The sequence below is a fragment of the Penicillium samsonianum genome, assembly GCF_028829775.1.
Source record: "Penicillium samsonianum strain IBT 33392 chromosome Unknown utg000003l_segment0_segment0, whole genome shotgun sequence".
NCBI lineage: Eukaryota > Fungi > Ascomycota > Eurotiomycetes > Eurotiales > Aspergillaceae > Penicillium > Penicillium samsonianum.
The window spans coordinates 7,412,652-7,439,626 of record NW_026643261.1 but is presented as its reverse complement, the minus strand read 5'-3'; the positions used below and the strand labels follow the sequence as shown (position 1 = coordinate 7,439,626).

General features: G+C 48.1%; 9 protein-coding genes across 9 annotated transcripts; 7 read left to right on the top strand and 2 right to left on the bottom strand.

The window, feature by feature from the left end:
* Nucleotides 1-1,197: 1,197 nt before the first annotated feature.
* Nucleotides 1,198-2,715, top strand: N7471_006524 (MFS transporter; the record flags this gene model as incomplete). The annotated part of the gene is made up of 1 exon (XM_057279243.1): nt 1,198-2,715. The coding sequence occupies one exon, from the start codon at nt 1,198-1,200 to the stop codon at nt 2,713-2,715; it is 1,518 nt and encodes a 505-aa protein (XP_057138853.1).
* Nucleotides 2,716-3,115: 400 nt separating this feature from the next.
* On the top strand, nt 3,116-3,382 carry N7471_006523 (uncharacterized protein; the record flags this gene model as incomplete). Its single annotated transcript, XM_057279242.1, has 1 exon — nt 3,116-3,382. The coding sequence occupies one exon, from the start codon at nt 3,116-3,118 to the stop codon at nt 3,380-3,382; it is 267 nt and encodes an 88-aa protein (XP_057138852.1).
* Nucleotides 3,383-4,350: 968 nt separating this feature from the next.
* N7471_006522 (uncharacterized protein) lies at nt 4,351-5,541 on the bottom strand (the record flags this gene model as incomplete). The annotated part of the gene is made up of 3 exons (XM_057279241.1): nt 4,351-4,744; nt 4,826-5,099; nt 5,154-5,541. The coding sequence occupies 3 exons, from the start codon at nt 5,539-5,541 to the stop codon at nt 4,351-4,353; spliced, it is 1,056 nt and encodes a 351-aa protein (XP_057138851.1).
* A 449-nt stretch (nt 5,542-5,990) lies between these two features.
* On the top strand, nt 5,991-6,907 carry N7471_006521 (uncharacterized protein; the record flags this gene model as incomplete). The annotated part of the gene is made up of 2 exons (XM_057279240.1): nt 5,991-6,537; nt 6,657-6,907. 2 exons carry the CDS (start codon nt 5,991-5,993, stop codon nt 6,905-6,907), a joined length of 798 nt encoding a protein of 265 aa, XP_057138850.1.
* Nucleotides 6,908-7,453: 546 nt separating this feature from the next.
* N7471_006520 (uncharacterized protein) lies at nt 7,454-8,096 on the top strand (the record flags this gene model as incomplete). The annotated part of the gene is made up of 2 exons (XM_057279239.1): nt 7,454-7,678; nt 7,746-8,096. 2 exons carry the CDS (start codon nt 7,454-7,456, stop codon nt 8,094-8,096), a joined length of 576 nt encoding a protein of 191 aa, XP_057138849.1.
* Nucleotides 8,097-10,570: 2,474 nt separating this feature from the next.
* Nucleotides 10,571-11,605, top strand: N7471_006519 (uncharacterized protein; the record flags this gene model as incomplete). Its single annotated transcript, XM_057279238.1, has 1 exon — nt 10,571-11,605. The coding sequence occupies one exon, from the start codon at nt 10,571-10,573 to the stop codon at nt 11,603-11,605; it is 1,035 nt and encodes a 344-aa protein (XP_057138848.1).
* Nucleotides 11,606-15,154: 3,549 nt separating this feature from the next.
* On the bottom strand, nt 15,155-18,413 carry N7471_006518 (MCM DNA helicase complex subunit MCM6; the record flags this gene model as incomplete). The annotated part of the gene is made up of 4 exons (XM_057279237.1): nt 15,155-15,479; nt 15,558-16,547; nt 16,607-16,742; nt 16,798-18,413. The coding sequence occupies 4 exons, from the start codon at nt 18,411-18,413 to the stop codon at nt 15,357-15,359; spliced, it is 2,865 nt and encodes a 954-aa protein (XP_057138847.1). The 3' UTR covers nt 15,155-15,356.
* A 1,319-nt stretch (nt 18,414-19,732) lies between these two features.
* On the top strand, nt 19,733-21,509 carry N7471_006517 (uncharacterized protein; the record flags this gene model as incomplete). Its single annotated transcript, XM_057279236.1, has 3 exons — nt 19,733-19,820; nt 19,891-20,216; nt 20,337-21,509. The coding sequence occupies 3 exons, from the start codon at nt 19,733-19,735 to the stop codon at nt 21,507-21,509; spliced, it is 1,587 nt and encodes a 528-aa protein (XP_057138846.1).
* A 2,062-nt stretch (nt 21,510-23,571) lies between these two features.
* Nucleotides 23,572-26,452, top strand: N7471_006516 (uncharacterized protein; the record flags this gene model as incomplete). The annotated part of the gene is given in 4 exon segments (XM_057279235.1): nt 23,572-23,681; nt 23,732-25,532; nt 25,589-26,066; nt 26,077-26,452. 4 exon segments carry the CDS (start codon nt 23,643-23,645, stop codon nt 26,450-26,452), a joined length of 2,694 nt encoding a protein of 897 aa, XP_057138845.1. The 5' UTR covers nt 23,572-23,642.
* Nucleotides 26,453-26,975: the final 523 nt, after the last annotated feature.

Sequence of the window (26,975 nt, the reverse complement as noted above, 5' to 3'; positions counted from 1 at the left end):
TGGCGATTGCCACGCAATATCAAGTGATTGGCGGGATTCTTCTAGGGTGATTGGGTTCAATATGACGAGCTTGGAGGTAGAAAAAAGAATATGCCATTCTCAACAATATTCAAAACAAGTCGAACTGCACCTTAACCGATTTTATCTCTACGGGTTCATCGCAGTTCTTTCTTGGGGGCTAGTTCGGTTCGTGGCTTTGTTCTAACGGCATTCGTTCGCTTGCACCCGCTTACACTAGACTAGCATGGGAAACTATTCTGAGACTGTCTTTTTTCTAGATGTCCTTTTTATTTAGATATTTTACCACTTATTTGTATTATAGCTAGAAGCATGCGAAGATCTAGCCACAGAATAGGAAATATAAGCGGTACAAAATGTGTAAAATATGATTGGTTTCCGTCAGGACTATGAATTTGACTGGGCGCGTGTTCGGGGTAGGGACGCGACTTGATGTGTTCATGTCCGGCCTAATTGGTTTCTTAGAAGTACAATAAATTGTTAGTGAGACTTATCGCACCTCCAAGCCACGAGAAGTCATCCTTGATGTTTTCGTCAATAGTCCGGAACTCAAACTTGTCCTATACCGTCGGATTGCGAATAGGACTTTCAGGTGATTCTATAGAAAATAATCGACGTTTGAAACGCGTGCCTTCTAAATACGTAATAGATAAATCCAGAGAACCACGGCGTTGTGCATTATCGCGTAAAAGAACGTATTGCCGGATATCCGAATTGTCGGATATAAGATTCCTTGAAATATCGACACACCCAGTGCCATCGAATGAAGAGTGACTCCCTCCCATTTTCCCGACATTCAGATATCATAAGCACTAAAGTAAGACTCCTCATTTTGGTGTTTGAGTGTCTTGGGGTTTCGTCTTGCTGATATGATCAAAGTCAACTCCGAAGCCGAACGTCTTTCGCGGTTCGCGGTGGATCAAATTCACGTAGTGGCCCACAAAAGGGTGTCGGTTGTGAATTTTAACAGGACAAGCAATAATCAGGGACAACACTATTTCCATCTCTCCTGGGAAGACCCAGTTATTTTTTTTAACGCCATAGGGCTGGTGGCCAACCTAAAAAAAAAGACGGGAGATGGATTCAAGAAAGACTACCGGCGACTCAAATCTTCCACTTCATGCCATTCACTCTTTTTCCCAACACCTGGAGAGGTTGGATATATGGTTCTGATTGATCATGGGGGACGACAATATGAATCTAAAGCCAGTTGAGTCGGCGCGGTCACTCGCTTCGACTTTCTCGCCCATCCAAGAGGTCTTTTTTGTTGCCATTGTTTGCATGGGTCAATTTATGACGCAAACCAATATCGGAGTATGTCTTTCGCCGCTTGATATTGTCGGTGATAGCTTTGGTATTGATGACCCCGGCGTTTTGAGCTGGTTCATGGCTGGGTACTCCTTGACTGTTGGCACATTCATATTGGTGTCTGGCCGGTGCGGCGATCTATTCGGTTATCGTCGAATGTTCATCATCGGATTCTGCTGGATTGCACTCTGGTCTCTTGTCGCAGGCCTCAGCGTCTATTCGAACTATATCCTCTTCATCTTTGCACGTGTTTTCCAAGGCATCGGTGGCGCATTGCTGATGCCTAACGCATTGGCTCTTCTTGGAGCGACATACCAGCCAGGAAAGAGAAAGAATATGATTTTCGCCATCTTCGGTGCTGCTGCGCCAAACAGTGCCCTTTTGGGGTCTGTCTTTGGCGCAATCTTCTCCCAGTTGGCTTGGTGGCCCTGGACGTATTGGACCCAGGCTATCGTTGCTCTCGGTTGCGCTGTATTAGGCCTGCTCGTCATTCCGTCCATTCATCACGACACTCCTTTTGACAAATCCTTCTTCGGCCTGCTTAAAGCTCTCGACGCGCTTGGTGGAGCTTGCGGTATCGGCGGCTTAGTTCTTGTGAACATTGCATGGAACCAGGCGCCTATCGTGGGATGGAGCGAGCCCTACGTCTATGTCCTTCTGATAATTGGAATTTCGTTGATCGCTGCGTTCTTCTATGTCGAATTCCGAGTGGCCGAACACCCCCTCATTCCGTTCCACGCATTCAGTCGCGATGTCTCGTTTGTCCTTGGCTGTGTTGCCTGCGGTTGGGGCTCATTCGGAATCTGGATCTACTACTTCTGGCGATTCGAAGAGAAGTTCCGACAGGTGACTCCTCTCCTGGCATCTGCCCAGTTCGTTCCTGTCGGTCCGGTGGGTATCATCGCATGTGTTGTCACTGGGTGGTTAATGGGCCGTATGCGCCCCGGGATGATCATGGTGTTGTCGATGACTGCCTTCACATTGGGCAATATTTTGATAGCAATTGCTCCAGTTCACCAAACCTATTGGGCACTGACATTTGTTTGCTTGTTAGTTATCCCTTGGGGTATGGATATGTCGTTCCCTGCAGCGACTCTGATGTTGTCGAATGCGGTCGAGCGCAAGCATCAAGGTGTCGCTGCATCACTGGTGACTACTATCGTCAACTACAGCATCTCGCTGAGTTTAGGACTCGCGGGTACTGTGGAAGTTCACGTCAACAATGGAGGTCACACCCCCGAGGATGTCCTGAAAGGATATAGGGGCGCGTTATATTTGGCTGTTGGTCTTGGTGGGTTAGGAATGTTCCTTAGTTCGATCTACGCATTTAAGGGTTATCGAGATGAGAGACAGTCAGTGAAAACCAAGAACGAGGAAGCTCAGGAATAAGTTATCATCTAAATGTACGTAATATTTAATTTTATATGGATTATCTCGAAAATCAATACACAGTTGCTTAAAGGCTCCTTCCCTCTTGGCATTTGATACATCAATCTTCCAACATTTGCCCAACTACCAGTTTGAATCTCAGAAAGGGATCTTTATTGCCCAACTCAACCAAAGTCGATAGACCATGTTAGCGATGGCTTGGAAAATAGGCCCAGTGTGACAAAATTGATGGATATGAGGACACCCACGACATGACCACAGATCGGGTCACTAGGACAATCAACGAGAGGCTTTCTGCAATGGGACTCCAGTGGAATTATCGAGATTGAGCCGCAACTTCCACCTAAAAGCCTACCTCCGGCAAAGATGGTAAGCGTGTGATTGTACCTAGGTAACATGAATGGTTCTTATTCGGCTGCTAATGAGCAAAAAAGCTTCTCGCGCCTGCAATGCGGGCGTCGCAGCGGAAGGCTACGAACCAGAGCAGCTCCAGACCTGCCGCACCGCACCCATTGTCCATGCCTCCACGTCCGCTCCAGTGGAACTTAACCGTATCCACCAGCTTTCGAACCCTCGCGATAGCGGTTCGGCACAGAAACTGCAGCGGCACACAACGTGGGCGCTTCTGCCCTCTCCCACGCGATTACCGAGTTGCTACGACCAATGAAACTGGATTATACGCTTCTACACTATTCAGATACAACAATTCAATTTCCCAGTGGATCGAAAGAGCCGGATGGGGCATGAGCCCAAAGAGGCCGCCCCCAGGCCAAGAGGCCCAGTCCGCCAACTGTGACACACTGGGGCCGGCCTATTTTCCAAGCCATCGCTGGCATTGTAAGCAAGGTGGGCTGCGGGTAATCCCCACCATCTGGGCTAGTGCCGATTTTCCACGTGCTCAATGCTGTCCCCGATTTGCCTCCGGAGGGTATCGGGCTCAAGGGGGGCCGATTAGATTAAAAACTAGTTCCCTCGCTGAAAACGATCGAGATATTTCAGAAGGCTAGTCTCTAGTGCATCTACCTACCATCCTTTGGCGAAGCTGATCCGTTTGTTTTAGTGGCACATACACCAAGAGGCTTTTCATCCGTCCCCGTAGGGACCGGGAAGAGTGTGGTCATCTCACCCACTAGGGTAGTAGATGGTCCGCGGTTTCGGCTATTGATAAACGTTTGAGGGTGTCTAATCCTGAATATGTTAAAAACATTGTCTTACTTGCGTATTTAATCTGAAATCGATGATATAGAAGGGGGGAGAGAGAGAAAAAGTAAGACGAGGGAAGGTGAGGAGGCATCAGTAGAATTGTTAGAAACCCACGAGTCACCAAAATCATCAATTTTCAACGAACTTTGGGCTGTGTCGAGATGTCGAAAATACCCTTGACCGACCAGGTTTTGAATGGGTCAAAGCCGAGAAGATGATCTTCAGAAAGGAGGACGCACTTTCGGTATCGTCAAGGTATATAGGTCGACACCGAGCTTTGTGAGCTTTCAGCTCAAAAAGTGTTGGGACTAAAGTTTGATGACGGCTTGGTCAAAATCCTATTCAAACAAATATTCATATATGTAAACGCGAAGGGTCGGGTTACGAATAGAACCCGCGTCAAGATAGACCTGATCCGAAAAATATGAGCCCTTATTGTCGATATCGTGGAGTCCACTGACTCCATAACTCAATGCCGCACATAAAGTATTCCAGACCTTTGATGTACATCTCTAGTTCATGTGTCAAGCTTTCCATGCTGTTGTGTCGAATTTCATCGCTGGATTGTTTGAAAGCGAGCTCCAATTCCCGGCAGTAGCTATACATCAATCGCTTGCACGCCGTATATGGTAGCCCTGTCTCGTTGGCAATGATGTAGATGGCGGAGAATGGCTGGGCACCATCGGTTGGGTTCGCCTGGTATACTTTCCATTCTCGCTCCCAGCTATAGATATCATTCATAACACTGACATGCCTAAATGCGGTGCTTTCCAAGGCGGCAGTCTTCTTGAGTTCGGCAGTAGTGAGACAGAGCTTGGCACCGAATCTAATGAGAGCTGTGTAGAGTCTAAATGTCCGTCAGTACTCCACAATAATATCGAAAATAAACAACAGCTGCAGTACATACGGCCTGCCCACATCTGTCTCTCTGAACTTGAGGTATGATCCGAGAGTATTTATTGTGGCTCTCTCCTGGGATGTCTGGGCCTGCAGAAGTTGACAAAAACCCTGAACAACATCATTTGCCAGAACCTCGTCCATACTCCGCATGCCCATAACAGTATCGTGAAGCATCCACTCAAGAGAGATACTTCTATTAGGGCTCACTGTTCCAAGGGCAACTTTCATGACCCGGTCTCGATACGACAGCATTTGTGTAAAACTCATTTTCTCAAGCTGATCTATCTCGAAGGTCAATAAATGTCCAACCCCAACCCCCGGCCATGAAGACTCACCATCAACGAGGAAAGACATATAAAGCATCTTGCACGTCACATCAATGCGACAATCTAGTGTCAAAGGGGAAAAGTGACTAAAGGCGCGGGATACCCCAAGACCAAGAAACCCCCTTTTCTCTTTCATGCTGGCAAAATCCCAATTGTTGGCGAAATAAGGCTCAACCTGAGCTTGAATCCGTTCCCATCCTAGTGGATGGGTTTTGGATTCTAGCTGGCGCGTTGGAAACTCGCAAGGGACATTTTGTGCTGCTGAGTACTGCCTGGCCGATTTGTTCATTGAGTAGATATGGGGTGAGAATATCGGCCGATTGACAGCCAACGCCACCTCACATCGGCGTTCATTTACCAATCGCTTCCAGATACATATCCTTTGAAATCGATGCATTGCAACTTCTGTCAATTGCGTTCCATGTGGGCTTTTTGGTTGGTGATTGCGAGTCTCCACAAAAGACGCTGCAGAACAATTACGCACGGACCATCAAAACGTGATGTCGCCGATGGTCCATGTCACTCTTCTTTTTACGCTTATCTCTAATTCTACTCTAAGTTTGCTTCGTACGACATATGTACGCGTACTCTCCAATCAACATTCTCTCAATCTCATCTTGCAGGCTGAATACGATATCAGAAATCAGTTCTACCCCTATCAATCCGATCGTCGGCGTTTGCGAGAGAAAGAGGCCAAGACCTTCATACTGATATATGGTTCCAGCTCCCGCTTCTGTCAGCCATCAGAGCTCTCTGCAGGTGGCCCTACGGCGCCTCAGTGCAATCAAATCATACAGTGGAAGTTCTCCCAGCGGTTCTTTTAGTCTCTTAACAAAGCCTGCCACAATGAGCAAACCGTCAGAGAACCCACAGCGTGCCCCCTGGCGCGATCTCCTTGACTCTCATCTCAAGCAAACCCCTGGATATGAATTCACTATTGCAACAATTGGCTACGATGCTCAACGACGTCCTGTACCTCGCCTGCGGACTTGCGGCTGTCGTGGTTTCTTCCCAGAACTCGAGCTCCACCCTAAGGGCCAGGAAGCTATGGATCAGCAGGTAGAAGGTGGTGGTAATCCACCCGTGTTCGAAAGTGACATGCTATCATTCACTACCGATGCTCGAATGGATAAGCTTCCTCAACTGGAGTCCTCGGGTCATGCGATTGAGGCCGTGTTCTGGCTGAAGGATCTCATGACTCAGTGGCGCATTAAGGGGACGGCATATGCAATTGGCAACCCCGGTGGAGAGGATGCAGAGGAAGAGAAGACATCCCGAAATGAGATAAAAAAGGCGTTGAGGCTGAAGGGGGATAATAACAGTGACATTGCGAAGTGGACGTGGGAAAGCGCTGTCACAAAGTACTTTGCAAACCACTCCCCTGTTGCAAGAGGTATGTTGTCTCCATCTTGGTTCTTTGGTGCAAGTGCTTCTATTTCTACATTGCTCTTATGCCAGATTTAAAGGCCCTGTTTGCCTGTCATCGCCAGCTCATACTGACTGGGAATCTAGGTTCTTTCCGAAACCCTCCACCTGGAAAACCTAGATCCTCAACTCCCAGCCAACTGGATCTTAAACTGGGTCAACAGGTCTTGGACCTCCATGACCCTGTTGCACGAGCAAATTTCCGAGTTGTCGTCATTCAGCCCGAGGAGGTTGAGCGTTTAGATCTTACTGACCAAGAGAACGGCAAAAGATGGAACTGGACATTGATTGAGGGAAACAGTGGTTCTCAGTGGAATGAAATTGAATTGTGGCCATGATTATATCAATAATGCAAAGACGCTTGGTTTCTATACATCCATGGATTTGAATAACTTGCCAGGTGTATCCAAATGATGTGTAATCACAGCCTTGTTTTGATGTTTGCATGATATAACCTACCTAGGTTGGATGTTCTCATCTAGGTTATAGGGCTCTGTATCTATGCGCTTTAATAGAATATGTTTAAAAAGAGAAGAAAACAAGCAAAGTGTTGTTAGTTTCCGTGGGTCTTTATGTCAAGCTGCGCCGAGTGACTGGGATTTCCTAATATGCTTCATTTGCTTGGTTTGGCATGCTGTCGTGTTGTCGTTGTTGTCGTTTTGCTAACTGGTCGTCGCCCACCTGAAAGAATCTTCACTTTTGCCAACTTGTCGCAACTCGACCGCAGCGCTTACTATGCGTCACACGCACGACAATTAGCTTTCATTTCTCATTTCATCCTATCTCATTAACAAAAGTAACTTCCCTCAAAACCGATCTCTTGACCCGCCTTATCCCAACATAATACTGACGAACGACACGTTCGAACAGTGTCTGACTCCGAGATGCCTAACGAAAACCCTGCCTGTGCTGACTGTAAAGCCAAGAAGAAGCGGTGCATCCACCGTAACCAACCTGTGAAGGTCGCCGAGGCTGAAGCCGTCCCAGCCAGCATGCCTTCTCCTTCCGCTCCCGCCTCCGTCCCCACCCCTGCTCCCACTCCTGCTCCTGTGGCTGCCCCCGGTGCTGCCACCCGAGGCCGCCGCAAGGCCGCCGAGGCCAGGACCAAGGTATGTAACATAGACCTACCACTGACTTCTCATTAGCTTTGTCGCAAAAGCTAACACATGGATGTAGGAGATGAGTCCCGCTCCCGCCGACTCCAGCGACGAGCTTTCTTCCGTGCCCTCCGAGGCCGAGCAGAAGCCGGTGGTCAAGAAATCCACCAAGCGTAGTCGCCGTGCCAAGAACAAGGCCGCTGCCGAGTCCCAGAACGAGGCCCCTAACCTCGCCGCCGATAACCTTCAGGCTGCTTCCACCATGTCCGTCCACACTGTCTGGGCCCATGAGCTTCATGAAAACCTCCAGGACCTCGAGAGGTGCATGCAGACCTTCGATGAAGCTCACCGCGCCACCATGGCCGCTGCCCACACCATCCAGCGCACCGTCGACGGCTGGATTCAGACTTGGGCCGTCTCTGGTCGTTAAGCATTCTCAGCGTTCATCCTCGCACCTTCCGAAAGCCTTGGTCCTGATTTCTTTGGTTCTCAGTAGGGGATGCTGACGAGCGGTAACCCGAGGATTGAGGATCTGATATGGATAATTCCAGCCGGATAAATAGGGGCGGTGAAAGCAGGAAGAGATTCCGCCTTCTGGCGGATTTTCCCAGCGGAACGGAACATTCTTATTCTTCAGGGAGTAGCTCATCATCAGATCGCTTCTAATACAAGGGTTCTTCAAATTTTCTCGTGGATTCCATCTCATTTCAGAGGGAAACATCCTTTTGGACAGCGTAGAGGACGCCTGGCCTCGTGGAAACCCATCAAGAGTACCTGGTCAGACGAGTCTTCGCTGCTAGAGGAGTGGTTAAGATCCGGTCTGACAGATTTCTTAGTGGTTCCAGAGGGGGGATTTCTGATGCCGTAGAGAGAACTCCCGTTGATCTATCTTTCTTTCATTTTCAACAGCGTTCAACCAAGATCGTTGCATAGAATCTCGTTCTAGGTCAACCGTCTGGAAGGCGGCTGAGACTGTAGGAGCGCGATCCGACAGTACGGAACTCGCTAACTCATTCCACTTCGAGTCAGTGTGACAAAAGTTGCGCGGGACTATTATTGCGGACATTCCTTCCGTAGGGGAAAGACCTTGCGGAACACATCCTCCTCCAGGAGTTTTTTCCATCACGGTTCAAAAGACACAGCAGTCTCATCCGTTGGGATGGATATTTGCGGTCGGTTGAGATGTTATGGGGGATTCTACTGGTTTTCATCTGAGGAGGAAATTCTTCGATCCCTGATATGGGGACGTGCTCGACCAGGTTTGGATATTTCACGTGGCTTGAAGCCACGTGAGCCTGGTCAGCAACCATGGATTGGTTTGTTTTGTTATTCGAGTGTTCCTGTTCCTGGACACCTATTTAATCCATGGATTTTCGAAGTCGAATTGTGCCCTGTAAACATCAAGCCCTATAAGGTCGACATGTGAACTCCGTATTGGTAGGTAATGATTTCCCTGGGCAATCTTTGGACACTAGAATCCCAAGATTTGTGTTGGTGTATCACGTGTAAAATTCGTAAAAGTCTAGACCTAGAAACTTCAACATACGTACTCCATGGCAGTCTTTAAAATATTATTTGAGAATATCGAGTCTGGAGGGTTCGGGGACCTGATATGAGTACAGGGAAGTACCCAGTAGTATTGTATTAGCAAATGTGCACAGGAAGTTTACGATACCAATCCCTGATGGATTTACATCGATCAGCCAACCACAACTGCCCATCAGTGCGGTGGGACCCCCCGGCCTCCAACCACGGACTCTTCCGGGTCTTCCGCGGGAGGGATCGCCCGGCTCCCAATAGTGTACCAGGTCTCCATTTTGGGGGTATTTGTCTTTCACAATACATACCTAGGTACGAAGCCTTGTATATGATCCCCGAGTCCCCGGTTTTTGGTCCCCGAAGGGAATAAGCCGCCGTTTACGTGTCAAACCTCTCTTAGGAAAGGTACCCGTGTGTTGATATCTACAGGGTTCTCGAATTAAAACTGCCAGCTTTTTTTTTCCTAGCCTCTGATTCAATCTCCGAGAATCTCCCCATGTCTTTCGGTTGCCGGGAGACTCGACTTACGAGGAATGGGTGGCTTAGATTCAGCGTTTCTTTGGATGATCATGATCTGCTGTCACACTGATGAACTTTTTTGGAGCCTACAACATATGTGAGGCGTGTTACCACGTCCAATGGTCAACTACATAGAGAAAGCTAAAGTGGTATACGGAGTACTCCGTCCCCTAGAGCAACACTACTCTTAGGCTGCATAAACTGACACTGACACCTGCAGCAATCCTACTTCACCGCTCCTCGAGATTATTATGATACAGGCGATCCAATCATCTACAATTCTGTAAGAACAGACAGAAGTTGCAGATGCAGTCGGCCCTAGGATGTGCAGGATTCCGGCTATCAAATACATATCACAGGGGTGTCTTTTCCATACCGAAACTGCCTACCTAGGTAGGTACATATGTACTGTGTAGCCCCATATAAACATTTTCTTACAAATTGGTACGGCCCACCAAACAAAGTATTTACCATACCAATACCAATACCAGTCCTGCTCTTCGATTTCTCGATTCCCGTTCTTTTCTTTCTTCACTTCCCCTCCCCAGACTCTGCTTCACCGTTACTTGCATTTTTTAACTGCAGATCCTATACGCACAGCTCATCATTGAGGGGCTACTAAAGAAACCCGCTCTTCCTCCCGCACCCGCACCGCAATCCCCCTTCTCCGTGGCACAACTTTGTCTCTTCGCCGCGAACCCTTACGATTCTGGTCAAACTCACGATTTACGACGAAACGAACACCGGAAACGCCACTTAGATATATTAATTTGACTGTCGATTCTTTGATTTCGACCTGTGAAAGAGTGGCAACCCCGGGGATCCAACAATCGAATATTTGTTATTATGGCCATGGCATCAATGGATGCTCTAGGGGCCTTCACCCACATGAAAGACAATCTTCCTGCATGGATCAACCGCGTTTCAGAGCTTGCTGCACATACCCACAAGAAACACGGTGAATACTCTGAAGCTTACAGACGCCACGCAAACTTCAAGCCCCGCCGACGGAAAAACAGCTCTGTCTGCTCCATTCATGCCGATGACCTCGTTCCGATCGCACAAAGAAAGGGTCCCAGCCCAGAACCTGTGGCAGTTGAGACACAACAGGACGCGTCCGAGCAAGGTCAACGTTCGGGTCGCAAGCGCACGACAGAGGAAGCCCCATCAGTCGAGTCCAATGAAGAATACAACGCGTTGGTAAGCACACGGCACAATGTCATCATTGAGTATGATGGCCATACGCAGCAGATGCTCGAGACAATTGTACGCGATATCGGGGTGGCCAGGAACAACATCCGACGAGGACAGATGTCATTGATGCCACGTACAGGGCTGCGCGCGGGCTTGTTGAGCAAAGGCATGATGAATATGCCAAGTGGACTGGGACAGACAGGGCCAATCTCTTGTGTTCGCAGCACCCGGACTACAGCTGGAGTTGTCGGCATCTCTGGGACCAGTGCACTCCGGAAAGACTCCCCTTTCGACTTTGCAGACAAGCAACTGGAACTTGCCCATTCCCTTTGCGAGACGGCAGCTTACCAAGTTCTTCGATCTGGCGACTGTGGAACGGAACTGGACGGAGTCGAGGAGAAGTTCAAGATAATACTCGAGGCGGCTATTAACGAGGTCGACCGTATTATGGCAGAAAAGAAACAACAAGAAGAGCACGAGCAAAAACAGCAAGACGGAACCGCGGAAGAAGGACCTCCCAAACCGCTCCCCACTCCCTCCGCGGCGCGACTGGCAAGGGTGGCTGCCATTGCTGCGAGCAAGCCCTCAATGGCCACGGCAGGCACCATTGAAGTTGATGATAACTCGTCTCTCTCGGCTGAGTCGATTGACCTATCTGCATTCCGATCCTCCCGGATCCGAGTGTAAACACATGGCACAGCCACCACTCGACCCTCATATTAGCGATTTAGCGTGTGTTGAAACCCTTCCAGCAAAACCATTACAGCCAGTTGATACCTTCGATCTGTTGAGAACACATCTTTGATTGCGATCTGATTTGCAGTTATGGGAGCGCGCATACCAATTACACCATTCATTCCCTTGCGATCCATATTTTACTCCTTCTTACTGTCTTTGATCACATTTCTCAATTTTTCTGTTCTTGTTTGGGGTACATATCTCCTGCCTGTCTCTTGCATCAGCTCATGACTCATTCCCAAGGGAGCACGGCGTTGGACTCGGCGTTTTTATTATTATTTATGTTTCTGCTTCTGTCTTTAGCCCATTGAGTTTCCTGGGCCTCTGCATTCATTACATCGACCCATTCTCAGTACATATTTATGGCATGAATTTGACTTTTTTGTGGATTTTTCAACTCCGTTGTCAGACTTGCATGCACATAGTGTCCTTTACAACATAGTTACGATATACAATAGTACATACTTACTACATCAAAGGCGTAACAGCCCCGACATTCCATGACCGATTGAGTCAAGTTCCACCAGTAATGTGAAATGTACAAATAAATTTTCATTCTCGTCATTAGCCTTGACTTCCCTGTCATAATCCTAGGCATACGGAGTACGCAGCTTGGCAATGTCCCAATGCATGACCGTTGCCGTCCCCCTGTGTCGGTACGGCAAGACAACGACATGCATGTCTTTTGGTTGAATGATTCGCCAAGTAAGCGAAGCCGCCACAAGGATCAATGGGCCCCATTGTGGGGTCCGGGAGCCATTGAGTGATTGATACCCAACCGTCCATATTAAGTAAACAGTCTAGTATTATAGGCTTAGCGTGGAGACAATGATTACAGGTGGGGGAACCTTAGAAGGGGAACTTCATCTCTTTGTACAATATATGTTGCACATATGTTATACTCCATATAATAGACGAAGTATCACCCGTGTGAGTGCATTGTCGCTCAGATCATCTTCATTATTCCCCACGGTCGGCAACCACGAGGGCTGCTGAGGCGGCAATTTCCGTATTGCGTTTCAAATTCAAAGTTGCCTTGAAGGATGGATGCGCACAGTATGCATGCGTGGCACATGCTACTGCGGAGCAGAAGTACAAAGTACGTTATACGACACATTAGAGGTACCTACATCGTGTTTAGTACAGCAAAGCCTTGTTTTTCTGCAAAATACGAGTTTCAATGTAAACATCTTTCTCAAATGCATTTGTTAGAGGCAATTCACCTAAGACATACATACTCTCTATACTATGTTGTACCAAAAAAACGTCTCCGACTAGCTTCCAGTGTGTACGTGGACATGATATTACCATGCATGGTCTAGACACATGCTTTTTTCAGTCATGGATGTGGCAGCTGAAATAAATACATAATAATATATGTGGCTTCCACCTGGCACCATGCAAGTGCAGGGATGTTGCTTCTCGAATATACCGAAGTCCATACAATACAGTCCGCTATGTATCTGTATTATATTTTTTCTCTCTTATTCCATGGACTTCGGGAGCCTCCCGAGGTCTATCACTAAAGGCCCCCTTGGGACCTCGGGAGACAGTCATCTCTGTTTGAGCATAAGCTCTATATTGGAAGATCCCAATTCAATCTAATAGAAATATAAAATATATTAAGGAATATGCTTAACATCAAAGCGGATTTTAATTCTTATGATATTAATACATACGGAGTACAGTATGTACTCCGTACCAAGGCCCCGCTCGCCCGTCTCTTTGCCGATCAGCTTGCTGTCATCTTTACCTTCCCCTTTTGGGTGGCACGGATAATTATTCCAGTTTTGTTTTTTTTTTCACGGGACGAAAGTACAAAGTACGATGCAGGAGAGGGGGGTAAAGCAGAATGACAAATTTGAGCCTTTCTACATCATGCAATTGTTTTTGGATGAGGTTCTGCGCGAAATACAACATACTATATCGCCGTACCTATAGAAATGTGTCCTATCCCTTAATACTCCGTTGGAGATACTATGATGCATTTTCAGTCTACTCATCAGACATAAACCGAAAAAATAAGCACAATTCCAAACCAAAAACTGGATTTTCAATTAATATTATCGACCCCACCCCACTAGCCAGAATTGACAGGTGTCAAAGGATGTAGCAAGCCAAGCAAGCCACCACGGTATCCTACCGGAGGGCGCCATTTAGTCCCAGAAAACAAGGATGTCTCCCATGACGCTTGACGGCAGTGGCCCCTTCTCAATCCCTTAGTGCTGAATTCACAACAAGGATGTGAACAAGCTACATATTCTATAGTAGACTCCTTCCCTCCTTGGCTAGGGGCCCACGGGATTCTACAAAGTACTAGCTTGCTAGCAGGGAAGATTCTGCTCATTTCCACTATTACAACTGTTTCAGAGGAGATATTAGTACCACTGGATGTGATGTCTACATTGTGGCAGAATCAAATCTCGCTTGTAAATAGACTCCGTTCTCCGTACGTGGTGTGATGATACACAGCATAAACTTTATGCGGGTATTTGATTGTCAAAAGGTAAAACCCACCCAAAAGAAGCTTACTTGCAGTGGAATTCGGTGTTTTGGGTCTGTGTATTAAATACGAGTACGAAGTAACTGACAGAATACAACATAACTAGAACAAGCTGTATCAATGACCTCGTCTCGACAAAAGTACCTACATGTCACATGTGCACAGGCAGTACTATTGTAAAGTACAGAAGAACATTGTTTCTATAATAATTGGGGTGTCCACGATGTACTCTATAGCACAATAAGGTCAAGGTTGACTCAGTAATAGAGCCAGACTACTGATTGACCGATAATTGTCAATCCGGTGACTACATCGCTCATTTAATGGTTTGCAAGAGACCTGATCGCCTACGATATACGGAGTAGAGTATAGAAGAATATATATTATATAGCCGGGAAAGATGAATCACGGGCCCATGATCATAGGTGTTAGTAACTTCATAGAATTGATATCCGTCCATCCATGGATGTCATTGAATCGTAACAGGAAGAAAAACTATTGCAATCACTTTGATGATGTTATTAAAAATAATAATAGCCAAAAATATAAAAGTTAATGCATCAGGAGGGAATCGAACCCCCCTCGCCAATTTACTTGAAGGAACAAGTCCTATCTGGAAGACTAGCATCATAACCACTAGACCACTGATGCAGTGGATATTGAAATGATTGTATTTATTATTATTTAGATATTTATAACTTATATATACCATACTCTATTAGTGAAATTTACCGACGGGACTTTCTCCCCTTCGATTTGTTTGAGTGCCCTATCTTCACTAGCTTGGGAGAACACTCTATCGTATCAATGTCGCTCTCATTGCTGGAAGAAGGTTCTTCATCCTTAGAATCACCTAGTGGCTGCTCATCTGGAGCGAACTCGGACTCGTCGTCATCAGAAGAACTTTCGTCGTCCCCAGAAGACTGCCATCATAGCTTTCCATACCACTTAGTGTTCTACCACTGAACTACCAAAGCTGTTTTGTTGATTTTGCTGTCTTATAACAATATTTGAATTCAGCATCATTCATGTCCTATCAAACATAAGACGCAACTAAACGGATATCATCATTCATAACCCCTTGCTCCTTCTATTTAACCCATTGAAAATGTTCAACATAGCCCAGCCCGGGAATACAGACAGTACGAAATAAGAAAAGGAACAACATAACCAAAAGACAAAAAGCACAATTTCGTCTCACATCTCCTCGAAGGCACAATCGGGATGCAGGACGAAAAGGACCTTTCCGTCATTTTGCTGAGCTTCGTCGTCAGCTCCATCTGTGAGGCCAGATCCGGAGATACGCAGCAGGATTTTGTCCTATAGAATAAGTTTGTTAGTGAGATGTGCTTGATAGAACTTTACAGATATTGCCATAGAAATGGAAGAACAACTAACCTTGACCATACGTTTCAAGACCTTGCCTGCCAACTCGCGCTCGCGTTCATAATCGTCTTCGGTGTTGAGTTCACCCTCAATTTGCTCCAAGTACCAGAGCACAAGATCTTCTTGCTCGACACCTTCGCCCGAGTTCACCTCGTCCTCGTGTACCCGCCTGACGATTTGGTTCAGGATCTTGGCGTACTTGTCATAAGTGATCTTGGTCTTCTGGCGTTCTGGCTGGGCAGGAGCTTGAGCAGGCTCTGCGACGTCACGCATAGGGCTATCACCCTCGTTGTCGCCATCGGCCATCTCTTGGTCTTCATCGGCGCCGTTGGTGTGGGTAGGTACATCATCTTCAATCTCGACATCATCTTTCTCAACAGTCACGATACTCTGGCGGAGAAGATCGTATGCCTCAATGACGAACTTGGGAATGACCTCCTCGACACAGTTGGCCTTGGCGACAGCCTCGGACAAACGAATCAAAGACTCAAGCTGACGAACGGTGATACGGTATGAAGAGCGGCCCACACCTCCCTGGGCGTCGTTGGAGCGCAGCTCCTTGTATTTCTCGACCAACAGCGTCTTCGCCTCATCAGTGAAGACGGGGCGGAATGTGCGTGCGAATCGGATATAGCGCTGCAGTTGTTCTGTGCTCAACTCGGGCTCAACTGCCTCATCGCGGTTCATGTGCACGTTGACAATGTGCTCGGCCAGACTGCGATCAACAGACTCCTTTGGATCATCACGGATAACAAAGAACACATCGAAACGACTCATAATGGGCGCGCTGAAGTTCAAGTTGTTCCGAAGGGTTTGCTTCGGGTCGTAGCGACCATTAACCGGGTTGGCGGCGGCGAGGATGGATGCACGGGCATTGAGAGTAGTATGGATACCGGCCTTGGCAATAGAGATTGTCTGCTGTTCCATGGCTTCGTGAATAGCGACCTGATCGGCGATATCCATTTTGTCGAACTCGTCAATGGCACAAATACCACCACCGTTCTATAAAGAAAATGTCAGCGATGAGCCCACACTTCATGAGAGCCACATTTGGAACATACCGCAAGCATCAGTGCACCAGCTTCAATGGTGAACTCGCCTGTCTCGGGATCCTTCACAACTGAAGCAGTCAAACCAGCTGCCGAAGAGGCTTTACCACTGGTGTATACTGCACGAGGGTGCAGGGAGCAGACGTATCTAAGGAACCCCGTCAGTAACCAATGTCTATATGTCAGGAGTCGGCAAAACTTACTTCAAGAATTGACTCTTACTGGTCGATGGATCGCCAACAATACAGATGTTGATATCACCACGAAGTTTTAGGCTCTCAATCGATGTCGACTTGCCAACACCACCAATCAACTGCAAAAGCAGACCCTTTTTGATTTGACGATGACCCCAGATCATGGGGGCAATCGAGTCCACAAGCCGGGCGTAAATATATTCCGAGTGCACCAGGCGCTTGAGATCCTGGACTTCAGCCGGGGTAAGACTTTGCAGGAAAGCTTCTTGGGCCGATTCATCCCCAATATCAGCCTCCTGGTTTTGGTTCAAGGAAGCCAGGATATTATTTGATTGGCCACTCAGCTGCTGCTCCGGCTTCTGGCCAGGAGTCGTTGTGTCTGGAGTGACCATGCAAGACAGGAAGGCCAATCGGTAAGTCAGGTCGCGCACGCCCAGAGACTTCAGTCCAGAGACTCCGCTACCACCGACCTCGTTACCCCGGAAGGAATTGTTATCGCGGACGGCCTCAGGGCGCACACCGGGAAGACCCAATTGACTGACATCGGGAACTACAATCAAGGTGCCCGTAAAGACGCAGCGTTCACCGGCCTTGGCGCGATCAACCATCTCACCACGCAAGATGACATCCATTGTGCGTGGCATACTACCAGTCGGGATTTCGTGCGACGATTCCTGGAGCTTGACTTTTTGCCAATCGACAAATGTACTCTTTCCGATATCTAGGCGCCATCCCACGCGGTTGCCGCAGGTATTATTGGGGCACTCCGTTGGCTCCGTATATTTAAAAGTCTGCTCAACATTCGGGACGACAGTCTTGCAACCTTCACAGATAAAAGTTCCCAGCGACAATTCTGGTCTCACCTCTGAAGTTCTTGTGACAGTTCCAGAGACGGAAAGCAATTTTCCGATTTGATTCGTGCGAAGTTGTCGTAGTCTTGAAACCAAAGGCAAGTTGTAAAATGCAAGGGCAAACAATTTGTCAGTTTGCTGGTGGCGAGTCTTCTCGCGGATCTGACGCTCGAGGTCGGGGTTATCTGAAACGCCCGCATATGCTGAGGCAACCGAGGTACTGGCTCGCGAAGAGGCGCTGGCAGTCATTCGGTGGGAGACGAAGTATTCTGGTTCGTACTTGGCGATGAGATTGTGCAGTCCCTTAGTGAGGAAGGGTTGGAATCGATAGTATTGGCCGGCAATGGCATCTGCCAAGACGGGATTAAGGATGTGTGTGAAATCAACGTAGAGAGTTGACAGCTCGAATTTCTTCATCCCTTTGATCTGAGCGATATAATACTTGTCACTAAGAAACTCGCCTGATGAGGGCGGTGCAGAAGATGAGGGTTCATCGATGTATGACTCGAGCAGCTCTTCAAATGCCTGCTGGACTTTCTCTGCCGCCTCGTCGACCACCGGTGGGGGGCCAGGGGCATATGGATTCCGCATACGGCTGACTGCCGAGCTTCCCGCTCCGACGACTTGGTCATCTGGGAAGGCATTCATATCACTCATAGGGCCATTGCTCTCCGAGCGTCGGGAGCTGGGCAGATTGTCGGATCGGAGGTTTTGATCACGAGAAGGCGCAGAGCCCAGCTCCGACTGGATCACGGCGTCGAAAAGGGAAGACATGGCAAAGAGCTAATGGCCAGAAAATGGCCAATGTAAAAACAAGGGTAAAGCTCTCACGTCTTGAGGGGGAAAAAAGAAAATGTGGAGAGATGATATCGTAGACTCAGTTTGCTATCTTAGTTTTTCGTGGGTCTCCTTCACGGGTCTCCTTGGGCAACTAAGACGCGACGCGAACGCGTACTCGGAAGAATAGTTGATCCTATACCGACGCGTTAAGTGGTTTCCTTATGTAATTATCCACGCTAACCCATCTAGGCAGTAGGTTCTCTTCATCTTCACTGCAAATAAATTGAGTTGTTCTGCTTAGCGCCCCCACTATCGTTGATTTGAGGCGCAAAACTGCCAACCCCCGGGTTTTCCGAGGTCATGGCCTGGCTTCTGGTTTTCAAACCGCAAAACATGTTCATCTTAAATATACCTATGATCAAAGGGCGAACTAAGTACAGAGTAGCATATACTTGAAAACTGCAGGTTTGATCAGTTTGGCCCGTTTGGCCTGGATTATTTGTCAATCCTAAAATAGGAGGTGTAAATTCCAAGTGGGCTTTTGGTTGAGGGGCTCACGGTGATATACCCTTATTTGTCATTTGTTGAGCGAAAGGGGGTCTCGATTTGATATATCTCAAAACCCGGGTACTACTTCACATTCCGGAGTACAACATAATATAGTTATATTTGAAATAAAATACTCTGTAAATTCGAGGCTATTTCTCAAGTGTAGAGTACGTTTATGAACAAGATATTAAATATTTACACATGTTAGTTAAGTTGAAATTTATCACGTACCTCTGTAAAAGGTACGGAATCCTAATGAGAGCAAGTTGGACTTTGGTGATCATGGGAACCAACACAGTTATAGAAAAGTTGAAGCCAATAAAGTAACTAATGCTTGTTCTGACCTACTCCGTATGTGTGCATATACTCCGACCATTTTGGAATTAATTAACTGCCGGTTTATCCATTGGGTAAATGGTTGGTGCTTGGCGCTTATATAAGAGCTTCTTTCACCCCGTGGACGGGGTGCCCGCACTGGAGCATTTGAAACCATTATTCTCCTCCCGGAGAATTATACTCCCCTCGCATTGTATTGCCTCGTAAGTTAGACTATTCTGTGCTAGCGTGATTTCCTCACCCTTTCTTCTGTACATATTCTCCGTGACCGTCTGACACTGTCATGACATAGCACTTGTGTGTCTTGCGATGGTTTCTTTCAAATCCCGAGTCCTTGGCTGGAGGAAACTTGGTGACCATCGGTTGGTTATGCAGTTTTGAATGTTTCATTGTGTCGACAAAGGAAATCTATGTTTTCACAGCTCGACATGTCTGACAACGAACGACGGTTAGTATCGACACTGACCAGGCCCAGCGCTGTCCCGCCGTTGGGCCCGTCTGAGACGGATGCATCGGGTATGCCCCCCGCCTTTACAAGCTAACCTCCCAACTTGCTAGCACAAATCAGCTAAAGCTTCTCATACAGCACCCTCCGCCTCTGGCCATGGCCCTCAAACCGCCAAACCTGGAAGGCGACGACGCGCCGCCGAATCGACGAATAAACCTCCCAAGAACCAACACTTCTACTTTGTTGATCAGAACTCGTCATCCAAAGAAAAGCGCGCTCATGTTATGCGCCACCATGTACAGGAAAAAAGGAAACAGCGCAAAATGTCGCGTGGAACACTCCCCAAAGAGCACACCCCAGATTATACCACATACCCGGCGAATAAAGAGGCAGGAACTGTCGAAAATACTCGATTGGAGTCGCCTTCGACAGCTGTACAAAACTTCCCCAACCGGGAAACTTCGGTATGGGAATCACTTTCCTCTCGTCAAGTATCTAGGCCACAGCCAAAGCTAGACTATCTAGGTGTAGGCTTAGCTGCAAAGGATGATGGATCTAGATGCTAATGTCATGGTGTGTTGCAGCTTCAAATCAGATTCTCAAATATGAAATCGCAACCTCATACTCCCCTACCACACATTGGCTCGCCAATCACGATACTTGATGCCTCACGGAGGGATCCGTTTGCTAGTCTGCCAATCGAATACGACAATAGCGATATTGAATTGGCTGACTATTGGAGGAACAAGTTGACGTACTGGTCCGGACAAAACCTTCACATGAAAAACCAGATTTTCCGCACGGCTATGGGAAACCCTCTTTCATTCAAGGCAGTAGTCCTGTCATACTGCGCGCGGTGGAAAGCACAGCTGTACGACATGCCTGACAGCACCGAAATCCAGCGCCATGTTGGTCAAGCCGCGAAACTCATAGATGACGTTCACTCAGGCTCGGCGCTAGTCAGAGCGGATGATCTTGCAATGGCCTTGGGTGGAATGGCCTTGAACGAAGGGCGCTTCGGGAGCAAGCAACTGGCCCAGATATATGTTGACCGCGCGATCCAGGTTATGCGACCACGAACAGGAACTAATAAGCCTGTGGAAGTATTTATCCACTACGTCCGATACCTGATGATGCCAGAAAGCCCCCAGATCAGTTTGACGGAGCAGCAATGGCTACTCACTTTTCTGCGCGGAGCCGAAGACCTCATGCGGCAACACAGCTCCTCCGAATACCTCCTCCAAGCACCTCACAGACTTAAGGCTTTCCAAATGGAAAGTCCTCTATTTTCCCTGCTGTCTAGTGGACCGCGGCCCTCCCAAGTGCCACACGAGTCGCGTGTATATGTGGTTCGTGGTGCGCAAACCCAGGAGGTCAGCCGAACGGCGGCGCTCATTTATATTACGGCTGCACTGTGGGATTTCCAGGAGTCCCCAAATAAGACCGATCGGTTCCTTGACTTTTTATGTACCACAGCGAAACAGCACCATCTCGATCGGGATCCAGCTTGTGAAACCCTTCTGTGGTTGCTGCTGGAAGAAGGACATGATTCCGATTTACAAGATCCCGAACGTGGATGGTCGACTGGCGAGCTGGTCAAGGCGCATAAACGGCTCCGGCCTGACCTCCAGTTCCAGTTTAATGAGATTCTCATGAGTTTCTTAACCTTTCAGACGCCTATCCGCGGGGTCACTGCATTTGAAGAGGAGCTTCCACATAGTTCACATAGTTCACATAGTTCACATAATTCTCAATGACAAATTTTCTTTTTTTGGGATTTTAACTCAATATAGCTACTCTGTACGGAATACAACTGTGGTATCAACTCACAACTCAGGGCACGAGTAGAATGTCTTGGCAGTCCTGGAGGACCCGAGGACCAGGATAAGTCTAAGCGTCATTGAGTTCACCCCAGTGGAGACTAAGGGGGAACCTTGGAAGCTCCAGGGCTGGTTGCCCCTTCCAGATTTCCAGACAATTTGATATCTTAGTACTCCGTACAAGAATAGTCGGCCGCTTATGCGGCCTTGTCAAGTCGTTTTTAGGTAGTCTTTTCAGATGTCTTTTCAGATGTCTTTTCAGATGTCTTTTTAAATGTCTTTTAAATGTCTTTTTTGGTGGTATTGTCAGATTCTTCTCTGTTATTATTCTCAGTTTGTCTTTTTGGATGTCTAGATATGTCTAGATATTTTCTCTCCTTCTCGGTTTGTTAAGGAGGGAGCAGAAAAAAGCGGTAAGAGGCTTAATTCGTAAAACGGACTTTTCTATATAACCTCTGACCTTTGATATCGATGCAGGAAAAAAAAAACCTTGAAACGTTGCCACACCAATTAGCAAAGAAAGATCGGGTCTCCATGAGTACTAAAGCGCATGCGTAATGCCGAGCAAAAGTGACCCAACGCTAACCAAATACATATGTACCATCCGTCGGCGTATCGCGTCACAGCTATCCACCGTGACTTGTGAGATCGATCGTCATGCAAATTGCTTGCTGTGACTCTAATGTTACAATGTAGGTATGTCATTACAGTACTGGATCAATTCATCGGCGCCCACGCTTCGTGATGGAAACTAATTTTCTCATTGAGGTGGGATATATTATCACTAGTATCTTCAAATGGCGCAGTACTACGTAAATACAGCTCGCTTGTTGACTAGAGGCGCAGCTGAGGTTTCAAGGGTTTCAAGTTGAGAGAATGTCGACCTGTCTTCGGGCTCGCTAACTTTACCTACAACATGGATACTAAATTCGACTCTCACGAAGGGGGTTTCATGCAAATCTTGGCCCCACTGAACGCACAGATCCTGGTCAATAGTGCAACCCGCTAGCTACCCTTAGCGCTCTCTGTGGCGAGAAATCCCGATCTAGGTACAGGAGTAATTGGCTCCAGCTCAGGTGTTGAATTATCATTTGACGATCGCCTCGTGATTTTACTTCGTAGCGGGAATTAGCATGCAATGACACGACAGACCGCAATGATGTTGATAGTCGGTAAACAACGCAGAAAGTACGGAGTAAAAAAGCAATAGCTAAAAAAAAAGCATGGACCCAAAGGACAACCTCGTGTCCTTCAGCAGTCTGATCTGTGGAGACACAATTACATATGTACCCCTGGATTCTCTAAGGGTAGATAAATTCTCTGGGACTTTCTCCAATTCCGAATATGTGTGACCGAGGATTTTGTACAGAGTACGGAGTATTTCCAAGAACTTTGTTTTGTCTCACAGCATCCCTTGCGCAGTTACAACATAATGAATAAACATCCCTGTGAGCTGAGCGTCATGATCGTCAAGTGAAAGTACCTCCGATAGCTGTAGATGTGGCTGGGGTGGTGTGGCGGACATCTCCGAAGGGAAAAATTAATCAAATCCATTAAAAGAAATAGATGATCCCATGTGATTGATTGAATCGGGAAATGGGGCCATCTCTGGGGGAGACGGAGAGTACGAACAGGATCTTTGGTCGCATCTGGACCATGGGAAAAAAAGTCTGGATTGCCCTCTTGCCATCCATGGATCTACTGACGCTATAGATGATGTTTTAGGTTCAATTTTGCAGAAAAATGAGAAAATGGAGAAAATTGAAGAAAAATGAACAATTAATCTGAAGAAAGTAGGAAAATAACCCAAATAACACCAAAAAAACATAAATCTAAGGTACTTCAATTACGTAGGCAGATCTGCGATCCTAGCCCCTCTCCTCCCTACTGTCCATCAGTGCCTACTAAACTTTAAGCTTGTCTCTTTTTTTTTTTCCTTCCTTTTATTCTCTCTCTCAAATTTGGGGAGACTTAACCCCCCCCCCCCCTTCCCCCACCTCAACCCTTCACACGCGTGGAATTGAATCGCGTTTTGGACATTCTGAATATACCCTCGCGAATACCTTCACAATGGCCAACGATGCCGTTCACTGGCTGGGCGCCAGGGCAGTAAGTCCTGTTGCACACCTAGGTAGCTGGTTCTCTACTAACGATACTAGAGCGATAACCCGCAGGACACCACGCCGTCGCTGTCTGGCCTGCTTACCACCCTAATTCCCGCCCTCATCTCCTTCATCGTGATGGTGTTGCTCTTCATCATCCTGCGCAAGAGCAATCGCCGAATGTACATGCCCCGAACCTACATTGGATACCTCAGTCCCTGGCAGCGAACCCCCGAATCTCCGACCGGAGCCTGGAACTGGATCAAGGCCATGTACCAGCTACCTGACACCTACGTCCTGCAGCATCACTCGATGGACGCCTACCTCATGCTTCGTTTCCTCAAACTATGCTCCGTCATATTGTTGGTGGGCTGCTGTATCACTTTCCCCATCTTGTGGCCCGTCAATGCCACCGGTGGTGGTGGTATGATCGAACTGAACATGCTGAGCATTTCGAATATCCATAAGACCCAATATGCTCGTTACTACGCGCATTGCTTCCTCGCCTGGATCTTTGTCGCCTTCATTTTCTTCATGATCACCCGCGAGCACCTCTTCTATATTAACTTGCGCCAGGCGTACCTTTTCTCGCCCGCCTACGCTAGCCGCCTCTCGTCTCGCACCGTTTTGTTTACGACCGTTACCCAGGACCTCTTGAACAAGGACAAGCTTCGTACCATGTTCGGCCACGACAAGGTCAAGAATGTCTGGATCGCAACCGACACTAAGGAGCTCGAGGAGAAGGTCAAGGACCGTGATGCTGCTGCGATGAAGCTCGAGGGTGCCGAGACCAAGCTCATTGTGCTTGCTAACAAGGCGCGCGCCAAGGCTCTTAAGAAGCAGGGCTCGGCTGAGAACCCCGAGACTGACATTGGCGATGGCCAATTTGATGATGAGTCTGGCTCCGTCGCTGCTCGTTGGGTGGAGGCTAAAAAACGTCCCACGCACCGTCTCAAGATGCTCATTGGCAAGAAGGTCGACACTATCAATTGGGCCCGTGCGGAAATCGAGCGTCTCTCTCCCGAAATCGAGGAATTACAGGCCAAGCACCGCGCTGGAGAAACCAAGCTGGTCTCCTCCGTCTTCGTCGAGTTCTACAATCAGTCTGACGCCCAGGCTTCCTTCCAGTCTGTGGCCCACAACCTCCCCCTGCACATGAGCCCTCGCTTCATTGGTTTAGACCCTACTCAGGTTATCTGGTCCAACCTCCGCATCAAGTGGTGGGAACGCCTCGGTCGCCACGCTGCCACGCTTGCTTTTGTTTGCGCTATGATCATCTTCTGGGCCATTCCGACTGCAGTTGTTGGTGCTATTTCCAACATTGACTCTTTGACCAAGATTGTTCCTTTCCTCAAGTTCATCGACAGTGTTCCGTCATGGATTAAGGGTGTTATTACCGGTCTTTTGCCCACAGTTTTGATGGCTGTCCTCATGGCGCTGGTCCCTATCGTCCTTCGCCTGATGGCCAAGTTAGGTGGTGTCCCTAGTCTTGCCGCCGTTGAACTCACTGTCCAGAACTGGTTCTTCGCTTTCCAAGTTGTTCAGGTCTTCCTGGTGGTGACCGTTGCCTCATCGGCCACCAGTGTCGTCAATGATATCATTGACAACCCCGCCTCGGCTGCCTCGTTGCTGGCCCAGAACATCCCGAAAGCGTCCAACTTCTACATCTCCTACATCATTCTGCAGGGATTGTCTTTCAGCGCCGGTGCTCTTCTCCAGATTGCCGGCCTGATCATCGGCAAGATCCTGGGCAAGTTGCTGGATAGCACCCCTCGCAAGATTTACACTCGTTGGTCAAGCTTGGCTGGTCTCGGATGGGGCACTGTCTACCCTGCCTTCACGTTGTTGACCGTTGTCGGTATGTTAAACCCATGATCGATTTATTTGATTTTATGATACTAACTTTTGTTATAGCAATCGTCTACTCCTGCATTGCGCCGCTTGTCATGGGCTTCGGTACCATTGGTCTCTACCTGTTCTATTTCGCCTTCCGGTACAACCTATTGTACGTGTCGAACGCAACCATCGACACCCAGGGTAGGTGCTACACCCGTGCTCTGCAGCAGCTCACTGTCGGCTGCTACCTGTCCATGGTTTGTCTGATTGGTCTGTTCGCCATTGGCTCCGGCGCCAACACCATGGCCCTCGGTCCCCTGATTCTGATGATCATCTTGTTGGTCTTTGTCATCCTGTTCCACCTCTCGATGAACAGCGCCATGGAGCCCCTCCTCAACTACTTGCCCAAGAACCTCGAGGCAGAGGAGGAGGGTTTACTCGCCGCTGAGAAGGCCAACATCGATACTTTGAACGAGAAGTCGAAGATCGAGGACCTGACCGAAGCCAGCGGATCCACCTCCCCCCCGCGACAGCGGTGTCGCCAACGTGGACAACGGTCTCGGCAGCGTCGACTCTGCCGAGAAGGGTCTCACCGATACCTCGTCGCCAGCGCCCAAGCCGAACCTGTTCACCAAGTTCCTGCGTCCAGACCTGTACCACAACTACCACCAGCTGCGCAAGCTGGTCCCCAGCTCATCGGAGATCCCCACTTACCCCGCCGAGGTCGAGCGTGACGCCTACTGCCACCCGGCCATCACCTCGCAGCCCCCTCTTCTCTGGATTCCCCGCGACGCCCTTGGAGTCAGCTCCCAGGAAGTCGCGCACACCTCGCGCGTCATTCCCATCACGGACGAGGACGCCTATCTCGACGAGAACTGCAAGATCCAATGGAACGAGGAGAAGGGCCAGCCCCCCATCTACGAGGAGAAGATTTCCTACTAAGCTTCTCTATATGCTCGATCTTGATCTAGTTCTCATTCGAGTGTCTGGTCAATGATATGTCTCACCGGCCGGCGAATGCACTCTGTTCATATATGCCTTGTATACGGGCATGCCATCGCCCGACCCGGTTTCTTCTGTGATACCCGGCCGGTTAGTCCACGTGACTGGCTGGCCCTAACCTGGGCATTTTGTTATATTTGTCCATCTAAGATTGGCCTGGAGCTTACACAACTCCTGGGCCTTTCGCTTTTCTTTTCTATAATCTTTAAAGTAATCAATCCGGTGGGGATTTCCCACGCCTCATGTCCATAATGTTATGTTGCGAGGATTTCGGGCATGAGATTGGAAATTTTGACCATGCTTGACGATTCTTGTTTTGGAGTATTTATTGCATGATGTATTATATTCACCCGGCCACTTTTGGTTCGGGCTGTGAATGATATGGAAGATTTTCCCTCTCTTATTTCTTGCTCCTATTTATTCCCTTACTCTATATTCCAAGTAGATATTTCTAGACCCCCAC